Source organism: Anser cygnoides, chromosome 4 (assembly GCF_040182565.1).
Source record: "Anser cygnoides isolate HZ-2024a breed goose chromosome 4, Taihu_goose_T2T_genome, whole genome shotgun sequence".
Taxonomy (NCBI): domain Eukaryota; kingdom Metazoa; phylum Chordata; class Aves; order Anseriformes; family Anatidae; genus Anser; species Anser cygnoides.
Genome location: NC_089876.1, coordinates 48,424,185 through 48,442,903, shown reverse-complemented (window position 1 = coordinate 48,442,903; position 18,719 = coordinate 48,424,185). Strand labels below are relative to the sequence as shown.

The following is an 18,719-nucleotide window of genomic DNA, read 5'->3' as shown; positions in this document are numbered from 1 at the left end:
CCAGAAGAAACAAGCATTCTGTGTAACAGGACAAAACAGATAAGGAAAACACCTTCTTGAGCCAAAGATCAGTATCTTTTGAGATACGCTGCTCTCAGGAGGCAGAAGTGGTTCAGACTACCTCCTCCTGCCCTCTTGTCCTGTCAAGCACCCATGCAGCTCATTCTGCCGCTTTATTTGTGCTGAATTATTGTGTTCTGTGTAGTGATTTGAAATTTTATTTAAAGCTGTAGGTGTGGGGTTTTTATAAAAGAAATCAAAACTCAAGTATTATGCATCTTAAGACTCTAGTCTCCTGTACAGTACCAAGCTGGTACACAATACATCCCATATATACTATCTCATAGAAATATAGAAAATTTCTGGTATCACCTGTCTTATATTTCAGAGAAGTAGTAAACTGAGCAATAAAGATGAAGGACTGGATTTGCATTTACTTATTGGGTTGGAACAGCTGTATTCTACCACAGGAAAATCAAAGAAGCGAGAAATGAGCTGTATCATACATATGCAACCCATGCATCTGAGATTATGAAGTGTTCTTAGAATTTGTCAGGAATATCTAAATAATAAAGACAAAGTGGAGTTAGAGGAAGTTACTGTCTGATCTTACAGCTCAAGCTAGAAGTGATTGTGAAAGATACTAAGCAGCAGTTTATCAATAATACAGGCAAATGCTGTTGGGGGTTTTCAGCTATCTTAAGAGTCAGTAAAACATATTCTTCTGATGTTTAAAATCAACATTCAAAGCATAAGCTGAATGACTACTAAAAGGGAAAGGATGATGAATTGGACTGATAAACCTGCAAACATCCTTTTAGGGTATTTTTCAAGCTTAGGCTTTTGAATAGCAATTATGGAGGGCATTACTTTTCATTTCAGTCTATGTCCTGGTAATCAATTATACACGGAGTTGGATAGCAGCCCTTTTGCTTCCCTGTTAGATGTAAGAAAGCAAATAAAAATGAGATTACTGAATGTAATGAGTTCTTCTCCTTTCCTTTCTCTGCCTTTGATTCCAGTTAACTGAGCTAACCATGGATTTTCCACTTTGAAGGAAGCAAACTGGCCATATGCATTGAGGCCGTCTTTGTCATATTCTAACCCTTACTTCATTATTTCTAGTTCTGCACATTATTGCCTTTTTTTTTCTTTTCCTGGCTTAATTTGACTCCTGTAGGAACTCAACACTGGAGACCATACTGGAGACCATATACTGTGCAGCCCTATTGCTGATGTTTTACCAGTCATCTACAATAGCAGGAATTAATCAGTTACCCAGCTGGACTTTCTTGACCTCTTGCATATCATACTAGCTGGTACATGCTCCGTAACTCTTTGTGTTGCCAAGTCCCTCTACTGCAGGTAACTGCTATCTCTAAGCCTACACAGGTACCACTTGTACAAAGCAAATAAACAATAACAACAGTAATGAGTCAGACTGGCCACACAGAAAATAGGACATTTTTTTCACATTTTCATATTTTTGCTTTCAGAGAGCTACAGTGTCCTAGTGTCAACTCCACTATTTACTCACAGCAACCACAACTACACTGCTGAGTTAGCTTGGGGCTTGAGTGCAGTACTCAGGAAAATCCTTGCTGCCTACATGTTGGCTTACACGTTTTAGAAAGACTGAGAATTTCCTTCTCCATGCAGGAAATTCATACACAAAGGCCACGTCACAATGCAACTGGGCCATGTACTGTTCTTCTGGCCCTGTGGTGAGGTGACATAGACTGGCAGTAGCTCTCCTTCAAAGTGTGATATTTAACCTTAGGTCACCTCTGCACCTCTTGTGGTGTCCCTGTGTCCCTCAGACATCGCTTCAGAGACTTAGGGGTCAAGGGAGAGTTGTGTTGCAGCCCACCAGGAAGGAGTTTTCATAGCATGATCCTGTGGGTATCTGCTGCATACCCTGAGTGGTGGCACTGAGGGCACGTTTGAGGGTGCGTTGATAGGACAGCATTGGTGACTGCTGGCTGGCACAGTTCAAAATAGCGCCCAGGGATCATGCTAATTAAGTGGTTTGCATTATCAGCAGTATACTGCTCAGCTTCTCACTCTATTCTTGTTTTATTTAGGAAAATAATTGTAGTTAGAGAGACTCCCAGCCTGTTTCTACAGATAGTGTGGAAGCCTTCAGCCATCTGGCACAGCAAGCTGCGCCCACACACAGGCACTGCCACAAGCAGTGAGCTTAGCCCATATGACACCCAACAATGCTTTTACTTGTCTGTGCCCTGGTTTTCCCATTTCCAGAGATGGCTGAAGCTGGCTGAACGACCATAAGCAAATTGATAAAGCCAAATTCAAATTTTAGTTAAAAAATCTGCAGTCTTCAGCTTTCATTATAAAGCATCTTTACAATCTTAAGTATAAAATCCTATTGTTCTTGTGTGTGATTGCCTCTTTTAAGTAATGTAGTTTTCTCAAAATGTGTTATCCGTAAATCTTCATTTTTACAGCCCTATTTGATGGTGCCATTTCAAAATAATCAGCCAGTAGTTAAATTGCTTTAGACATCAAGAATGCATGCAAACATAAGAAATCCCTGTGTGGTTCTGCACAAGCAGAGGTAAATTTCCATTGTCCATCACAGTTTCAAAGGAACCTCCATTGAGTGCAAGGAAATTACTAACTTCTCTGTTTGATATAAAGTCTAGATTGCAAAGTGTGTATTATTGTTGTTAGTATTGGTATTGGTATTGGTATTGGTATTGGTATTGGTATTGGTATTGGTATTAGTATTAGTATTAGTATTAGTATTAGTATTAGTATTAGTATTAGTATTAGTATTAGTATTAGTATTAGTATTTTTATCACGGGATTTTCATGAAAAAGCAAACATTGACCATTCTGACAAACAAATGTGACCAGAGGGTTTATAGAAATCTGGCAAGATGTTCCAGTGACTGTAAGAGCAGATTATATCAACAGTTTGTGTCCCATGAGATAAATCTGACAATGAAATATTGGATTTTAAATGGAGGCAGCTTTTCTGGAGGAGAAAGTTTGTTTTGCCCCTTCCTAGAGCAGCAGATGCTCCGTGCTGTGGCAACAGAGGAGAGGTTATGTCGCTGCACACTCACATCCCACCACAACTACACCCAGCTCTGCCTTAAAGTATTTATATTTTGGCATAACCATCTGTCAGGCAGTGTTTTTGTCAGGACAAGAACATTATCACTTCTTATGTGTAAAATATGCTCCCCAATGGATCACACTGCCAGTTCATTTCTGTTAAGAGTAGGACTGCTGACGAGGGCACAGGGAAGAACTGTGCTGCTGAAGTGGCAGGGTTTCCCAGCACTCAGGTCACATATTATGAAGTGGCCACTGGTGTTCAGTGCCACAGGGCACATCAGTGCTAGAGTCTGTGGGATATACCTGAGCTAGTCTGCAACTAGCTCTAACATGGGCGGGATGAGCCAGACAAACTGATCCTTGCCCTGTCACTTACCTTCAGTGTAAGGATGTGCTCAATGCAGCACTGCCTGTGGAGACTTGATTTGTTGACACCTTGATTTCAGCTGCATTTGAGCTTTAGAAACAGATCTATGCTGAACTTGAGAGGCAGTGGACATGTGGCACTTACACTTTGCGGAGTCATCAGCATCAAAGTGTAGCTGGGATGAAATACCACCAAACACAAACTGCATTGTCCTTACAGCAGTGTAAACAGAGACTTGGTGAAAAACTGATTCATGTTTCTCCAAGCCCATCTGCTGGGAGCAATCGTCTCAATCCACCTCAATCCACCTATCTCCCTCAGCTTGTGTCTTCAGGTTCGGTTGGATGGGAATAGCTGTGGAGCCGTGTCTGTGCTCCGCTGAGATGTGATCGTACTGCTCCAGTGTGCAGTGGGAGCAAGGCCAGCTGTTTCACCAGCTTGGTTACCTCGAATAAATTAAAAAGTCACAGTGCTGCCAGCAAACACTGAGATCCAATTTAGTATAAACAGCTCTAATTCTGGAGGATGGCAGTGAATAGGAGAATTGCCCTAGACCTCTATTTTTTTGTACAACCTTGGAGAGCTAGGAATAGTTTGGCCCCATGTATATTGAAGCACAGGTTCTGCCATTGAAAAGGTCTTGAACTGCAGGGTTAGTAAATTATTGCATGAGAGTTGTGAAGTACACAAATAAAAGTCTGTTTCATATAAAGTCCAGTTGTGCAAATTCAACTCCAGGTTCAAGGGTCAAACCATGGTCTGGTTCTCTTATGCAGTATCAGCAAAAAATATATATATACACAATATTTTTTTCAAACTAAATTATGCCTCCATCATCACATATGTAATTTCACAGTCCTTAAGTTTTATAACTTGAAGCTCTCTTTCTTTCAGAGGTACTCAGTGAAGTCTGAGAGGGAAAAGATTTTAGCACAGAGAATTTTTCATATATCCCATCAGAAATGAACTTTATGAGGAGTATGTATGCATTATTCATCTCCTGTACCAGCTGGAATTAATAACACATCCATTGCATCTGACACATTATCACTACAGAGCTGTTTACCTGTACTGCATTCAGGTGAAATAAAGTACGGACACGGGCTTACTTGCTTGAGAACATGACACAAACTTTAAGGCTCAAATTATTGCAGGAATTTCTCCTCAAAGTTCCTCAGTTTCCCCAGGCAACACTGTCCTTTGTGCATAGAATTGATTTGTGTCTTCATTTGCCCTGGTTTCATTTGAACACGTTTCTCTCACTGCCCAGACAAGGGGAAGAAGAAAAGTCTATAAATCAATTATGCCCTGACTAGCCCTGTTCTTGTCTCTTCCTTGGTTCATGACAGGGGCTTTTATTCTCTGACATTCTGAGTTCTCCAGTTTTAACAGCTTCAGATTTCCTCACTACCATTGTACCAATTTTCTTTTTAAATAATATCTAGTTTAATATCTTCAAAAATGAAGATGAGATATGAAAATCACTATTGATTGCACAAATAAGCAATTTTAATGGAGCATTAAAAACATGGCTCTTCAGCAACACTAACCTTGCATGGATTTACATACATCTCCGAGCTTCTTAGAGCAAAGAACCTGGTACAAAGTAGCTCTGTTATTGTGGAGTGGTATTTATAATGATAGTACCAGGTAAATAACTCAGGGATTCAAAGACAAAATTGATCCCTTAAGGTCATTATCTGGATTAATACAAGAAAAGTCCCCAAGAGAGTTTAGAAACTATGAGGCAAGGATTATATTAATCTATGAATTCAGTGGTTCTTTATGGGTCTGACAAATAAAATGCAGATAATAGTTTTCATTCAGTTATTGCTCTTAGTGTTATTAATATGTTGGTAATGTATGTATGTCCATTACACATTTTGTACAGAGTATGATTATACCAACTATGGGGCAACAGTCAGTTATGCCCCACACCAGCTTCTGCACAGCTGTGTGGTACAGTTGATACACCAAAACATACGTATACTAAGCCTATCTGTTGTGCAAGCCTAGCCCCTCTGTTTCTGTTGCTTATACTCTCAAACCCAATCTTGCTCAAATTCACTTTGACATGCTTTCTGCTCAATCCTGCTTCGGCTACACTGTGTTGACACCCACTGAATAGCACTGTATATATAACACTGAATTGTTATATATACAATAGAACAGCTCTAAGAAGATGTATACGGCTACCTGACGAGAGGTGGCAGCGTGGTGGCTAAGTCATTCTCCTGAGAAATGAGGCCTGTCAGTTCAAATTCTTGCTCTGAATCAGAGATGACATTTCACCTTGGGTGTTCTACTGCCTCCTTGCAAAGCCTTAAACAAGTATTGCTGTTTGCATTCTTTGGCTTTGTATAAAGCTTGTACCTATTCAATGGGAAAAGAACATAGTGCTTTAAAAAAAAAAATTAAGGTACCAATGTGTGAATGGGGAGACCTAGGTTCCTATTTCACCTCAGCAGACGAAACAGGGGACCCTCTGCAGACTCCTCAGTCTGTTGGTTAGAGCCTGCTTATAGATTCATTTTCTCTTAGGAGGAAATGGGGACTAACCATGGGTTTCCACATCCTTCTGACAGCTGGGATTTGGGGGAACTCTGAGGGAAGTTGCTACCTGATTACTTTTGGTGAGAAAAATGCCTAATTTTCCTATATAAAGGGATACTAACGTGAACCCTTGCATAGGTAGCTGTTGAGTCCACACCATGCAGTGGTGCACCATGTGGAGGTCTGTCACCCTAAAGCAGGCACTGACTCAGGCACCACCTCCACACGGCACAGTGGAAAGCAATGGGATAAATTAATGCAACTTTGGTACAAAATTATGACTGCAGAGAAAGCTCAGAAGTAGTAACATAAAGATGCCATGAATAGACTGAAAGATAATTTCTAATTAATCACTTTCATCCAGGATGATATAAAGCGGTCTTAAAATCATTGAGAATTAGCCCAGCAAGTACAACTTCAGCACACACTGTCATGGTTACTTCAAAACTCTTTATATACCACACTCTAACAGGCTTAAAAGAGTTGAAATAACTTTTAACCAGAGGTGGGGGGTGATGGGAAGAGGATTTACTTTTTAAATAAAAGATGCTATTTGTGGAAATAATACAGTTTTGATGAAGGGTTCAGAGTCAACTGTAACTGATACCTATGATTGATGTCCATAATAATTGCACACTTCTGTAATCCTTCCTCACCCCTAACTGTTTTGAGCTTACATTTTGGATATTATTAATACTCAGACAAAAATAACTTGTGGACAATATCATGAAAGTACATAGTTGAGAATTAATCTATTTTTGTAGAACTGTTTAAGAATGATGGATACTTTTTCTTCCTTAAGTAAACACCAGCTAATTCTCTAGACCTCCCTCTTCTGCTCATGAAAAATCCAAGTCCAAATGATTTCATGGATTTTTAAAGGATGATGGCAAGATACAGTATACACAAAGCTGAATTTCTCCACCTGACAAACATCTGATGCCCCTACATTGCTAACAGTTCAGTACTGGAGTTTTGTTGTTTTTTTAATTTTAAGAGAGAACACAACAAATTTAGGAACACTGAAAATTTAAAAAAAAAATGAGGAGGCTGAAATGTAGCTGTGGAAAGAGACTCCAAGTGAAAGTATCACGTTTATTTTTATTCTTGATAAGCAACAGGGCAGCTTGGAATAAACACCAATTGGAATTTTCTTCATCTCTTTAATGAGTTCAAAGAGGCTAAGCAAAGACATGGAAGAGTTGAACATTGCTGTGTACAACACAGTAAACAGATTAAAATTTTATACCTGAGCAAAAAAGGAATTTAACTATTAACTACAGCATGCAGAATAACTGATAAGTTATCACATAAACCTAGCATACTGTTATTAGGTTACACTCATTCAGATGTTTTAATTTTTACAAAAGCTAAAGATGGAAAAAGCTCCAAGATGAGATGAGTGTGTGACAAAACCACAATAAGGAAAAGCATATGACCATCTAGCAGCCTTTCCAGAGGATCGAAATTATCTGCTGTTTTATTATGCAGGGAGAAAGCAGCAAAAATTCAAAGCCCGCAGAGTTAATAACACATTAGGCATTTAAGCAGGTCTTGAAAATTAAAATATTGGCAGTTTATGAAGTGTTCACAGAAAACCTGAGCCTGCATCTCCTGCCTTCAAATGCCATTTTACAGCTTTGCATTTATGAGCTCTTCCAAATGTGGAATGAAAGGTAGGGACCTGCAGGGAATGAGCCATCAGGTCACAGGCTTGCAGTTTTGTCACCAGAATAACCACAGCCAATTCTTAAGGAATGACTTTCTACTCCATTTGATCGGCCAAAACCCACCTTTTCCTTTCTTCACACCAAAACTGGTATTTTTTCATTTTTGCTTTTTTTTTCCTCTAACCCATTTTGAATGCTTTCGTTTGAAGTGCTTCAGTACAAGTCAAAAACAGTAATACATTTCTCATCCTAATTCCCTTATTTTGCAAAAGGTTCCTGTGGGAGAAAAGGGGTCTGAAAACCTTGATCTTTAACCAGCAGAGCCCATTCTCCCCAGACAGGTTTCATTTTCCCAACAGACTTCTCTTCTCCCCAGTCTCCACATGCAATATACAAGTTGCCTGCTCCCACAGTATTTCTGAGCTAGAAATCAGCTGTTTGCCTCCCTACAGCAAAAGCAGCAAAATTTTGCTTTTGTCATTTAAATTTGTCATGAAGAGATGGGAGGGATGGGAGTGTCTCTTAGCATGAGACAGCCTAAATGAAGTCTCTCCCTTTTATTTCCTCAGTTGTATAGTCACATCCTTGTGGTGACAATCTTATCTTCCCTCAAATCACACCACCTGCCTTGACTTCCCTGCTACTCTTCTTCCACCATTTATGAGTAAAACTATGCATTAAAAATGCATGTGTCAAAATGGATTTAATTCCTTTGTCCACAACATATGCATTTCTTCTCTAAAGTCAGAAATCTTAAACATTGGTAGGTTGTGTGAAAGAGTCTCCAGGGAACTGACTCCTCTTTGCTTCCAGTTTCTTCCTAGCTTTGAAAGCTGCTGATACTTCAGGGTGGATGGAGTCCAGCCGCTGCTCGCACTGAAAGGCTGTGAGGAAGGCCGTCCTGTAGTTGTTATTCATCCAGCCATAGAGAAGGGGGTTAGCAAATGTTGAGCACATGGCAATGACGTGAAACACTGTGTAGATCAGTTTGTACTCTTTCAGGTCTAGCACCTGACTGTCAATATCACTGACCAGCTGGAAGGTGTGAAAGGGCAGCCAGCTGACAGCGAACACGACAACCACACACACCAGCATCTTGGTGGTTTTCTGCCGCCGCTGGTGGTAGTGGTCGTTCCCAGCCCCTGGACTAACGTGGTTCTTGAGCTTGGTCCAAATACGGGTGTAAGCGTAGGAGATGACAGCCAGAGGCAGCACGTACTGGATCAGAAGCATGGAGATGCTGTAGATGGTGCCGTAGTTAAGCTGTCCCTCCCCTGGCCACTTCTCAGAGCAGACCACAATCTTGAAGTCAGGAATGATCTCAATCAGTGAGTATTCACGGAAGATGGCCAGAGGACTTGCCAACAGGGCACTGACTGCCCAGGCAACTCCTATGATCAAGAAGCTGATCCGTTTAGATATTTTGCTTTCCAAGTGGTAGACGATGCAGCGATGCCGATCCAAAGCGATCACAGTCAATGTAACAGTCGACACGTGCACAGCAAGAGCCTGGGCATAAGGCACCAGGTGGCACAAGACTGGGCCCAGTTTCCATTCGCCCAACAGTGTGTAAACTAAAGTGAAGGGCAGGCACAGTGTATTCACCAGCAGATCAGCCACGGCCAGGTTGGCAATGAAGAAGTTAGTCACTGTGCGCATGCTTTTGAACTTGATGATCACGTGGATCACCAGGGAGTTTCCGATCACCCCCAGCAGGATGATGGAACAGTAAGCAAAGATGAGGATTATCTGCACTTCGACTAGCGTCGTGCTGTCCTTCAGTTCGGGTTTAGGGTCGAGAGCCAGCTCGTTGAGTGGCGTGGTGTATCTTGGCAAGTACAGCTTGGTGAACAGCTTCATTTTCATTTCTTCTGTCTGGTTTTCTTCACCTATTGCTTCCAGGGGCCCCATTCTTGCAGCAGCCTGGTCTAAGCAATAGAGCTGTCCCTGAAAAACAAACCAACACAAGAACATGTGGAGAAATCAGCCTGTGGTGGTTAAGACCAGAAGTAATGAACGGCTACAGCTAGCTACAGTAATGAAAAGCTACAGCTCTTTCCTCCTCTAACCCAGGTTCTACATTCCAGGATTAAGAGGAGATCTGTCTTAATATATTTAAATTCTGTTGCCCTTACACTTGAAGCCCGATCCTGTAATATTATTCAGGCATGACTCCTGCTGAAAATTGGGACAGATTTCAAAAGCATTTCAAAGACAAAGTTTGCCTCAGTAAATGCAGAAGGATTAAGATCCAGCTGGGCAGCATATCCTTTTTTTTACAATCCACTACCTAAAACTACTGCTGATTTAGCACAAAACTTCCGTTAATACCTATGGGAATTCTACATGGAACAGCACCATCCAGACTGTTAATAGCATAATACTCTTCCAGCTTTTCCTTAATGGTAAGTGTCCTTTAAATAGTTACCAAAATCTTTTAGGTTTAGGCCCATCCTTAATGCCAGAGAACAGATTATTGATGCCTTTTTTTATGAAACTTTATTTTATGAAAGTTAGTGCCACAAGGCAAGAAAAAATACCCTTCTAGCAGATCTGAAATAGTAGCATTTCTATGAAATGACTGTGCAGCCTATTCATGCTGAAATTTAACACAAAACACAGCTAAATCTCGGATATAAAAAATATTTCCTTTTTGTGTAATGTTTGAAAAAACACAGTTCTTGGAGGCTGCCAATCATTTTTTGACTGCAGCCATAGAGAAGAGCAAATCATTCCCCTTCTGATGTCAGTAAGGATTTCACCACTGGCATCAAAATCACATTCTGTTGACTTCCCCACACAGGCTGAGCCAAATTCTGCTCAGCTAGCCTACACTACCCTAAGAATTCAGTAGGCATGGATGGATAAATGCATGCTTTACAGTTAATTTCTGACGTGGACTTCAATCCTATGTAAAGTGTGCCTGTCCCCAGGTAGACTGTCCAAATCATGGGTGGCGTCACGAGTGCCATGCACCTGTGGATTCCTTGGCTTGACCTGTGAAAGTACTAAGCAAGCATTTGTCAGCATGGTGGGCTCACAGAAAAAATACTGACATTTGCCACTGAGGGGAAAGCCAACACTGAGTTACTACTCTATTTGTTCATTCATACATTGCATAAGTAAAGCAGCAGAGTAGAGAAGAAATGTCACTTGCTTGACACCAGGTGTTACACACAGTTTAGTCCACCTTGAAATCAGGTCTGCCTAAAGAGACATTCAAGCTATTAACAACTGTGGTTTTGTATGCTTTTTTAAAAATTTATTTATTATTATCATTATTTAAATCACAACCACATCACTGCAGATTTTTATTCCTACCTCTATCCCCACTGACATTTATTGGCAACATCGCTAGGTGTGATTTCCTAACGAAGTTGCTGTACATGTGCACCTGCATCTTGTGACTGGCTACTACATTATGCCTCAGAACAAGCACCGTCTGCCAGCAGGTGACTGAGCCCTTTGTGTTTTGCTTGCATACCACACAATATCCCAAAGAATTTCTCAGTGCAAGCCTTTATTTTTTTCAAAAAGTGCAGCTCAACCACATGAACTGAAAGATATTCTTCCCCCAGACTAAGCTGGTCATTATTATGCTATACTGTTTAGTCAACACTTAGCGTACAATTAATAGTGTAAGCCTGAGAGATACACTGTGAGACATAGCTGACATAGTGTAACACCGTGAGATACATAGCTGAGGTGTGCTAGGTGTTTGTAGAAGCTTACAGTGCAGTTTTTAGTAATGTAATCAGTTGTCACCTACCAGTCTAAGCAAGGGCAGCAAGGCAGGACTCCTAATCAATACACCTTTAGTCCACCAGGTAAAAAATGGAAGAGATACATGAAAATTTGCACCACCAAGGCTATGCAGATGGCCAGAACTCATCTGAGCTTTTCCCTTCAACCTGTGTACCTATGCCCAAGAATTATGCTTGCATATATTACTAAATTACTGTATTACTTTGGTGAGGTCCCAAGACTGTCAGGTACTCCAAGATCTCATAATGTTTTAATTGCAAAATAAAAGCAAGTCATAATTGCACATTACAAGAGAAGGGTAAGAGGGAAGGCAAATTTCACACGTTTTCCATTCTTTGCCATGAACCCAGGGAGGATGATGGAACTCAACCAAAAAAATAATAATAAATAATAATAAAAAGGTATAACAAAAGAAAAAAAAAACATAGCATCCCTTTCTTCCATAGCATCCCTTTCTTCCCAAAAATGTTTTCGCTTGTTTCTCTAGTCACGGGCATTCTCATGACTCCTACTTCCAACCCCTTATTTAGCAAAGCCCTCTTTTCTTCTGCCACTTTTATTCCATTTGTTACTATTTGGTCTGTTGACAAGCATTTTGGTCTTGTCAATACAACAAAACTGGGGGATGGAGGAGGGACAGACAGGGTTTTGAGCCGAGATGAGCTGATCTGTCACTAAGGGATGCAATAAACTGGACAAGTTTGACATTGCCAGTGGGACAGTTGAGTGGGGGAAGAATCATCTGCTTTTGCTGGACAGGGGAAAACTGAGGTGGCGTTTGCTACCTGAGGAAGTGTTTGGCAGGACCCTTCCTAGTCTTTTTCAGTACAAGCCCTCCATCCGATGGCATGGCTTTTGCACCCCTATCGCACGGTGCTGGTTGTTTGGGTGGTTGTTTTTTTTTTTTTCATTTTTTCCCCCAGCCCCTCAGGGATGCGCATCAAATTGCACCCAACTTTCGGCAGAGGAAGGCCCGGGGCGGATCTCTTACGGTTCCTACAGCAAAAGAAGAAGGGCGACCACCCCCGAGACCCCCTCGGCACGCACCCTGCCTCCCGCGGCCGCAGCGCAGCCACCGGGGACGGCTCGGGAGCCGCTGGGGACGGCGGGGGGAGGCAGCAAGGACCCCGCACCTCTTCCCATTTCCCCCCCACACCCCAGCCCTGCCCGGCCCGGCCCGACACACTCACCGCGGCGTTTCCCTCCTGGCTGGCGCTGGGGCACGGCGGAAAGTTTGGAGGTGGCGGCGGCGGCGCCCCCCGCATGTCGGGGGGCGGGACGGGGCGGGACGCGGCGGGGGGACGGGGACAGGCGGGGGGGGACAGGAGGGACGCGGCTCCGCCCCGCAAGGCTGCGGGAAGGGGGCTACGAGCCGCGGCCCCGGGGTGCTCCTTCCCCGGGAGGCAGCGGCCGGAGAGATGCCGGAGGGAGCGGGAGGGGGTTGGGGGAAAAAAGGGATGATTCTGGTCGGTGCCGGGTGCTGCTTCGCGGTGCTTCCGAAGCGCCTCCCGGAGAGGAACGTGAAGGGGATGTTCTCGCTGCAGGGAACTGCTGAAATCCTTGGCTGTGAGCGCCCCTGCTCACGGAGATTTGCTGCTCCTCGTTAGAAGGGATGTGCCTAGTGCTAGAGCAGGTGTAAGCGTGAATAAAGCATTTACATATTCCGCCAAGAGCAGAATGAAAGATTGCAGGTTTATTTACCAGGCTGCAAAGGCAAAGGCAACAGCTGCTGTAGTTACGAAGTTCTGTGCTCAGTAACCTTCCAAAAAGCTCTCCTGTCAGCCTAGCTCCAGCCAGCACTGCTTCCTTCTGGTGGGGTCTGCCTTCATGAAACCCCATCAGTAGGACCTGCTTAATATTTCTCTGATGCCTCTCTCCGAAGTGTAATTTACAAGATGAGAATCAAAGGAGTGTCTTAGTGCATGGCTGGAGGGCCTGATTCACTGAGCAGTGCTTCAACCCTAATGTTACTCCCAAGAACAGGAACCAGAAGGCTCCGCTTTCTCTGAGGCTACAGCTCCAATGCTGGGACAAATCTCCTTTCAAATCTTACAGAGGGTGCTATCTGGAAAGGGAATGCTCTCTTCTCTCTCTCTTCTTTGCATTAATATTTCAGGTAGTTTCAAAGTTCAGCAGCATAAGCTTCCCTCTTCTGTCCTCTTTTTCTTCCTAAGATGACCCTGAACTAGAACTCTTTCTTTGTCAAAGGTAATGGTCCTTGCTTTGGTTATAGCTCAGTACAATACTCTTATCAGAGCACAGAATGTGAGTATCAAAGAGTAACTTCAGCGATTTACATTTGTTTTTGAAATTCAAAACATGTCTTGACAACCCCCTTAGATCTTTGCTAATTCAGGCTACCTCTCTACGAAGGGCCTTGCTCTTCGTCCTTCGGCACTTCCAAGGCAGTTAATGGAATGCTCCAAGCTTCTTGCAAAACAGATTTCTTTGATGACTAAATAAAGAGCCAGGAATTTCAGTTCTCCTACTCCTGTTTATTTATTTTCCCAACTTAATTTCACTGTGGGATTTATTTTTTGGTGTACCAGCAGACATGACTGCATGCCATGAGTTTTAGTACAGCACTGTTATAATGCGTGGCTGTAACTGCAATTCTTGCCTTTCCTTCTCTTGCGAACAGTGTGTGCTGGTGTTTACTCATCTTAGGGGTGTTGCTATTGTGCTTCACTCCACACACTCTAGCTTAACATGTATTTTTGCTTCTCCTAACATCTTGAAGAGTATAGCAATGCTACAGATCTTTACAATCTGTCTAGCTCAAATCACCTCAGCATTCCATAGCTAAGGAAAAGCTTTTCCTTTCTTTTACTTCCAAACTCCTGGAGAAAAATCAGGAAGATGTGCAGGTTCCTAGGAGCTGTTAAACCAGCAAAGGTCACAACCCTCTCCAGGCAACACATCCCACAATTTGACAACCCTCGCCGTAAGACAAAATTTCCTTGTATCAATTCAGAGTTTCCTCTGTTCCAAATGCCTCCTGTCCTAGCCCTGTGCTCCTGCTGGTGTCTGCAAACAGTAGTTAGATCTCCCTTTAGCCTTGTCCTCCTTAAGGCTGAACGAACACAGTTCCCACAGCCCCTCTTTGAATGCAGTGTGGTCCAGCCCCTGGTCATCTCGGTGGCTTTTCGTTGGGCTCGCTCCAGTCTGTCAATGTCTTTCTTGCAGTGGGGACTCCAAACCAGACCCAGTATTACAGATGTGGTTTCACACCTGCTGAATAGAGGGGAATAGTCACTTCTCTCAACCTGCTGGCTACACTTTTGTTATGTCCTGATATAGACTGTAAGCTAGACTATGTCAGTTGGCTTGCATTAAATAAATGAGCTACCCAAACTTTAAATCCCAGCTTCCTATTTAAGGCAAGCCTACAAAATGAGCTTTTTCTGTGAATATGTATATGTACCAATGTGAAATGCAGGCTGTATAGCTGAAGAACTTGAAAAAAAAATAATCTGTTGGACATATGTTGTTTCTGCTGGAAATCATGCTTAAGGAAGAACTGCAGAATGTAAGAAATTTGATATGCATAGCTTTCCTCCAGCAGTAGCTGTTTAACCACCTTTACTGTTAGAAAGTTGTCTTGCCAAATTCTGTCCAACACAGGGTTTCTCAGAAGCAATAATAAGCGTTCCTGCCGGCACCTCAAAAGTTTACCACTTCTCAGAAGCAAAACAAACAGATAAGAAGTTCTGCACATAGTACCCAGACTTGAAGCAGTAATGCCTTTTTTTTCATAGACACATAGTCATAGTAAGAGAATAAAAAAAGAGTCTTTGTCCATAAATTGTCCAACATCAGATTTGCTGGAGTGGAGAATAATATTTGATGGACATCAGCAAGGCAGAAAAGGCAGAATCTCACTCCTCCCTTGTGCCCAGACAGTATTCTCCTTATGTCATTGTGGTAAGGAGTGAATTTAAAAGAAATCACTTCCCCTTGAGCACTGACCTTTAAAGTAGCATTGTGCTGCATGCCACTGACTTGAGCCAAACTCTGCCAATCCTTAATCACACAGATATTCCTGGAGCGAGTCAGGTTTTATAGCATGCAGCATTCTACCTAACACTGACAGTCATTTAAAATTGACTTAAATGAAAAGACAACAATACCTGAAAACGTGACCTCAAGAGAGAAAACCTATCTCGAATTTTTTATATGTGGTGCCAACACCAAGATTATGGAGTATAAAATTATTCAGGACCAAACTTCTTCTTGTTTAAAGGGCCTGAACAGAAGTGTTTAAGTAGCTAAAGAATGAAGTTTCTAGTTACATAGATCTGTGAACACTTTAGAGTAAATTTATAAACTGTCCTTTGTTCTCATTCCCTTTTGGTTTAGATTCAGCCTCCCAGGTTCAATTCAACCTCTCTCTCTTTTTTCAAATGCAGTAATAAGAAATAGCTGTATGCATAAACAATAGCAATCAATCTACCTTAGGCAAATAAGAAGATAAACACAAGACAGTGGGGAACAGGAGAAATTGATAGATATGTGAAGTTATCAGCTTCAAGTTGCTAACAGCAGTACTTCACCACCACTGCTTGTTAAACAATCAGTTTAGTGCATCTGGTTCAAAAACTAATACCACTAAGGGCTCAATTCAATTGCCTGTTTGTCACAGGCTGTGATTGAATCCAGCATCGTCACCACATAAGACAGCGCTGCAGAGCTGTGTTTTGTTTTAAACATTGTCTTCTCAAGGCATCTAACACGTTGCCATAAAGTTGTTCCATGCAAAGAAAGTTAAAACTGTAAAGTACAGTAGCTCACTTAAGAAATGACAGATTTAAGGTGGCCCATTTAATATCAATACAGTCATTTTTGTTTATTTAACTATAATACAGTCTTTAAGTAACATATTTTACATAAACATATTTAAGTCACATATTTTTTCTTTGTCACTGCTTTATTCAGAGCCCCAAATTAGCAATGTTTATGCAATGAGTAAATTCTTATTTTTTCTTTTTTTTTTTCTTAGTATATATTTTGCAGTTTCATTCATTCTCTTTACCAATATGCTATGTTTTCTCTGCAAAGAATATAAAGATTGCCATTTCTTTACAGGATTTTCAATAGTGTTTTCATCACTAGACCTTGAAAACAACTACTCAACTTTTTTTAAGATCTACTTCCTGTCATCTGGAATTCACAGAGGTTGGCCAAACATTTAATTGTACTTAAAAAATATGGGGAATAAACAACTTTACATTATTTTTTTTGTTGATTGCATTTTTAGAGTTTTTTTCCTTCAATCTCATAAAATTACATTTTTCATTAACTCCTTTTTTTTTTTTTTTTTTTTTTGAGACAAATATTTCTGCAAACCCTAAAATGTTACGTGGAAGGTGACACTTCAATAAGCTATTAAAAGTTAGTTATAAAGCCAGTTGTTGCAATTACTAAAGACTTTTTAGATGTTCCTGAGGCTAGCCTAGTCTGTTTATTTTTAGAGCATTCATCATAGAAAATAGATTCTCACTTATAGCTTAAAGCTCGAATATGGTACACACTCCAGTCCTCAGTTTCTGGTAGCTGGGAAAGCAGTATCTCTCTAAATGGTTTCCAAAAGTGAGTCAACTACATCTACTTGCTGTATGCTTGCTTAAACGTTGTTTATTTCTAATTCTGGAAATCCTTGTCTGTTACAAGCAACAATGCCACTCACCCTTTGCTTTGCCTAAAATGATTCCTGTAGCAATTTCAAAAAGTTATGTAGGTTCATAAAGCTTAATCATATGGCCATAATGCTTATTTTCCAGTATCCTGATGAAATTTGTTGAAGTGCTGCATGAATTGTCTTTGGAACAAAAAGAATTAACCTGAAAAGACAAATATCTTTGTTTTATACGTCCCCCCTCCTGCACCCTCCCAAATTACATTTCTCAGAGTGTAGAAACAATCGTAAAGTTTACAAGATGTGCCATGTAAAGCACATCATGTTCATTGTGAGGTTAAATAGTTAAATATAAGATGTGATTAAAACAGCTTCTAGTAGTTTATGGAACTGTGTCATTTAACATAAAGAAACGTTTTTTCACTCGCAGTTCATGGGATAGTGACACAATAGTGAAAAGCCAAGTTAATATCTTTCCCTCTTAGTTGAAAGTGAATTAGTAAGTTTTCAGCAAATTATTTCAGTTCATTTTTTCATGTTTACAAAGAAATTTCAAGCTGTGCTAAGCCACATCACTGTCTTCATCCAGGGTTATTTTGTACCTCTGTATGGCTTTTTATGGAATAATGCAATTTGGTAGCAACATATGGCATTAAATTCATGGATTTCATTTGTGAGCATTTTTTGTTCTTGAAAAATTAGTTTGATTACTAAAGAAATGAAAAAGGAACACTTTCCATACCTATTATCACTTCACTTCATTTTGAAATGAAGTATTTACTGCCTTCTTTTGTGCACTCTGTCACAGTTTTAGAACTTCTAAAGGACATCTGTTCTAGGCTAAATGCAACAAACCTGCACAGTCCTCTTCTCCAATGATAATCATATGACTCAGACACTAGCATCCAGAAATGTTTAACAGTGTCAGCTGCTCCATCTTATCCCTTGCTGATACACTGACAGGATACGTTCCATTACAGTCACCACGTCTACAAGTATCGTGAAACTTTACGGTCCTATTTTTGACTGACACCACTGTATGGGAATCAATTAAGCTTGTCAGCCTAGCTTCACATAGTTGAGAGAGAACTCTAATACTTTCATAAAGAGCCTTGCTTCCCACTCAGAATTGAACTGGCAGTTTTCTAAACGAACCCTTTGTTTTCCTTTGTTAATTGCCCATGATTCACATCCACATTTTGCAGATTGATGGCATTTTAATTGCTAAGGGTATTTAAGGATCAAGGATAGGAAGAGGCTTGGGAAAAAGCGGGTAGGGGACTGGTATGTTTGGAAGGCTAACTGTTCTGTGATTGCACACAGCCAGGAGATCAGCAGCCAGAGCACCATCTGTGCACACAGCTTATGTGTATGACCCAGCTTCCTCACAAAGGAATGTGTCAGCTTCTGCTTTTCCAGATCAATTGAAAGCCTCCTTCATGCTAGGAGCTCCAGTGAAATTCTGTGACTGTTCCCTGAAGTCAGATCTAATCTCCTTGCCCAGCATGCCCAACAGGTACAGGTTTTCTTCAGCAAGAAGCTCTTCCTGCAATGCTGCTTCCACACATTGGAGCTGGGAAGGTTCGGCAGCTCTTCAGTGTCACCTCACCGCCCTGTGAGTTGTGGAAGGATCATCTCAGCA

General features: G+C 41.3%; 1 protein-coding gene across 1 annotated transcript; it reads right to left on the bottom strand.

The window, feature by feature from the left end:
- Positions 1 to 7,150: 7,150 nt before the first annotated feature.
- Positions 7,151 to 12,913, bottom strand: NPY2R (neuropeptide Y receptor Y2). The gene is made up of 2 exons (XM_013175305.3): positions 12,633 to 12,913; positions 7,151 to 9,624 (listed from the first exon to the last, which is right to left on the bottom strand). The coding sequence occupies exons 1-2, from the start codon at positions 12,705 to 12,707 to the stop codon at positions 8,431 to 8,433; spliced, it is 1,269 nt and encodes a 422-aa protein (XP_013030759.3). The 5' UTR covers positions 12,708 to 12,913; the 3' UTR covers positions 7,151 to 8,430.
- Positions 12,914 to 18,719: the final 5,806 nt, after the last annotated feature.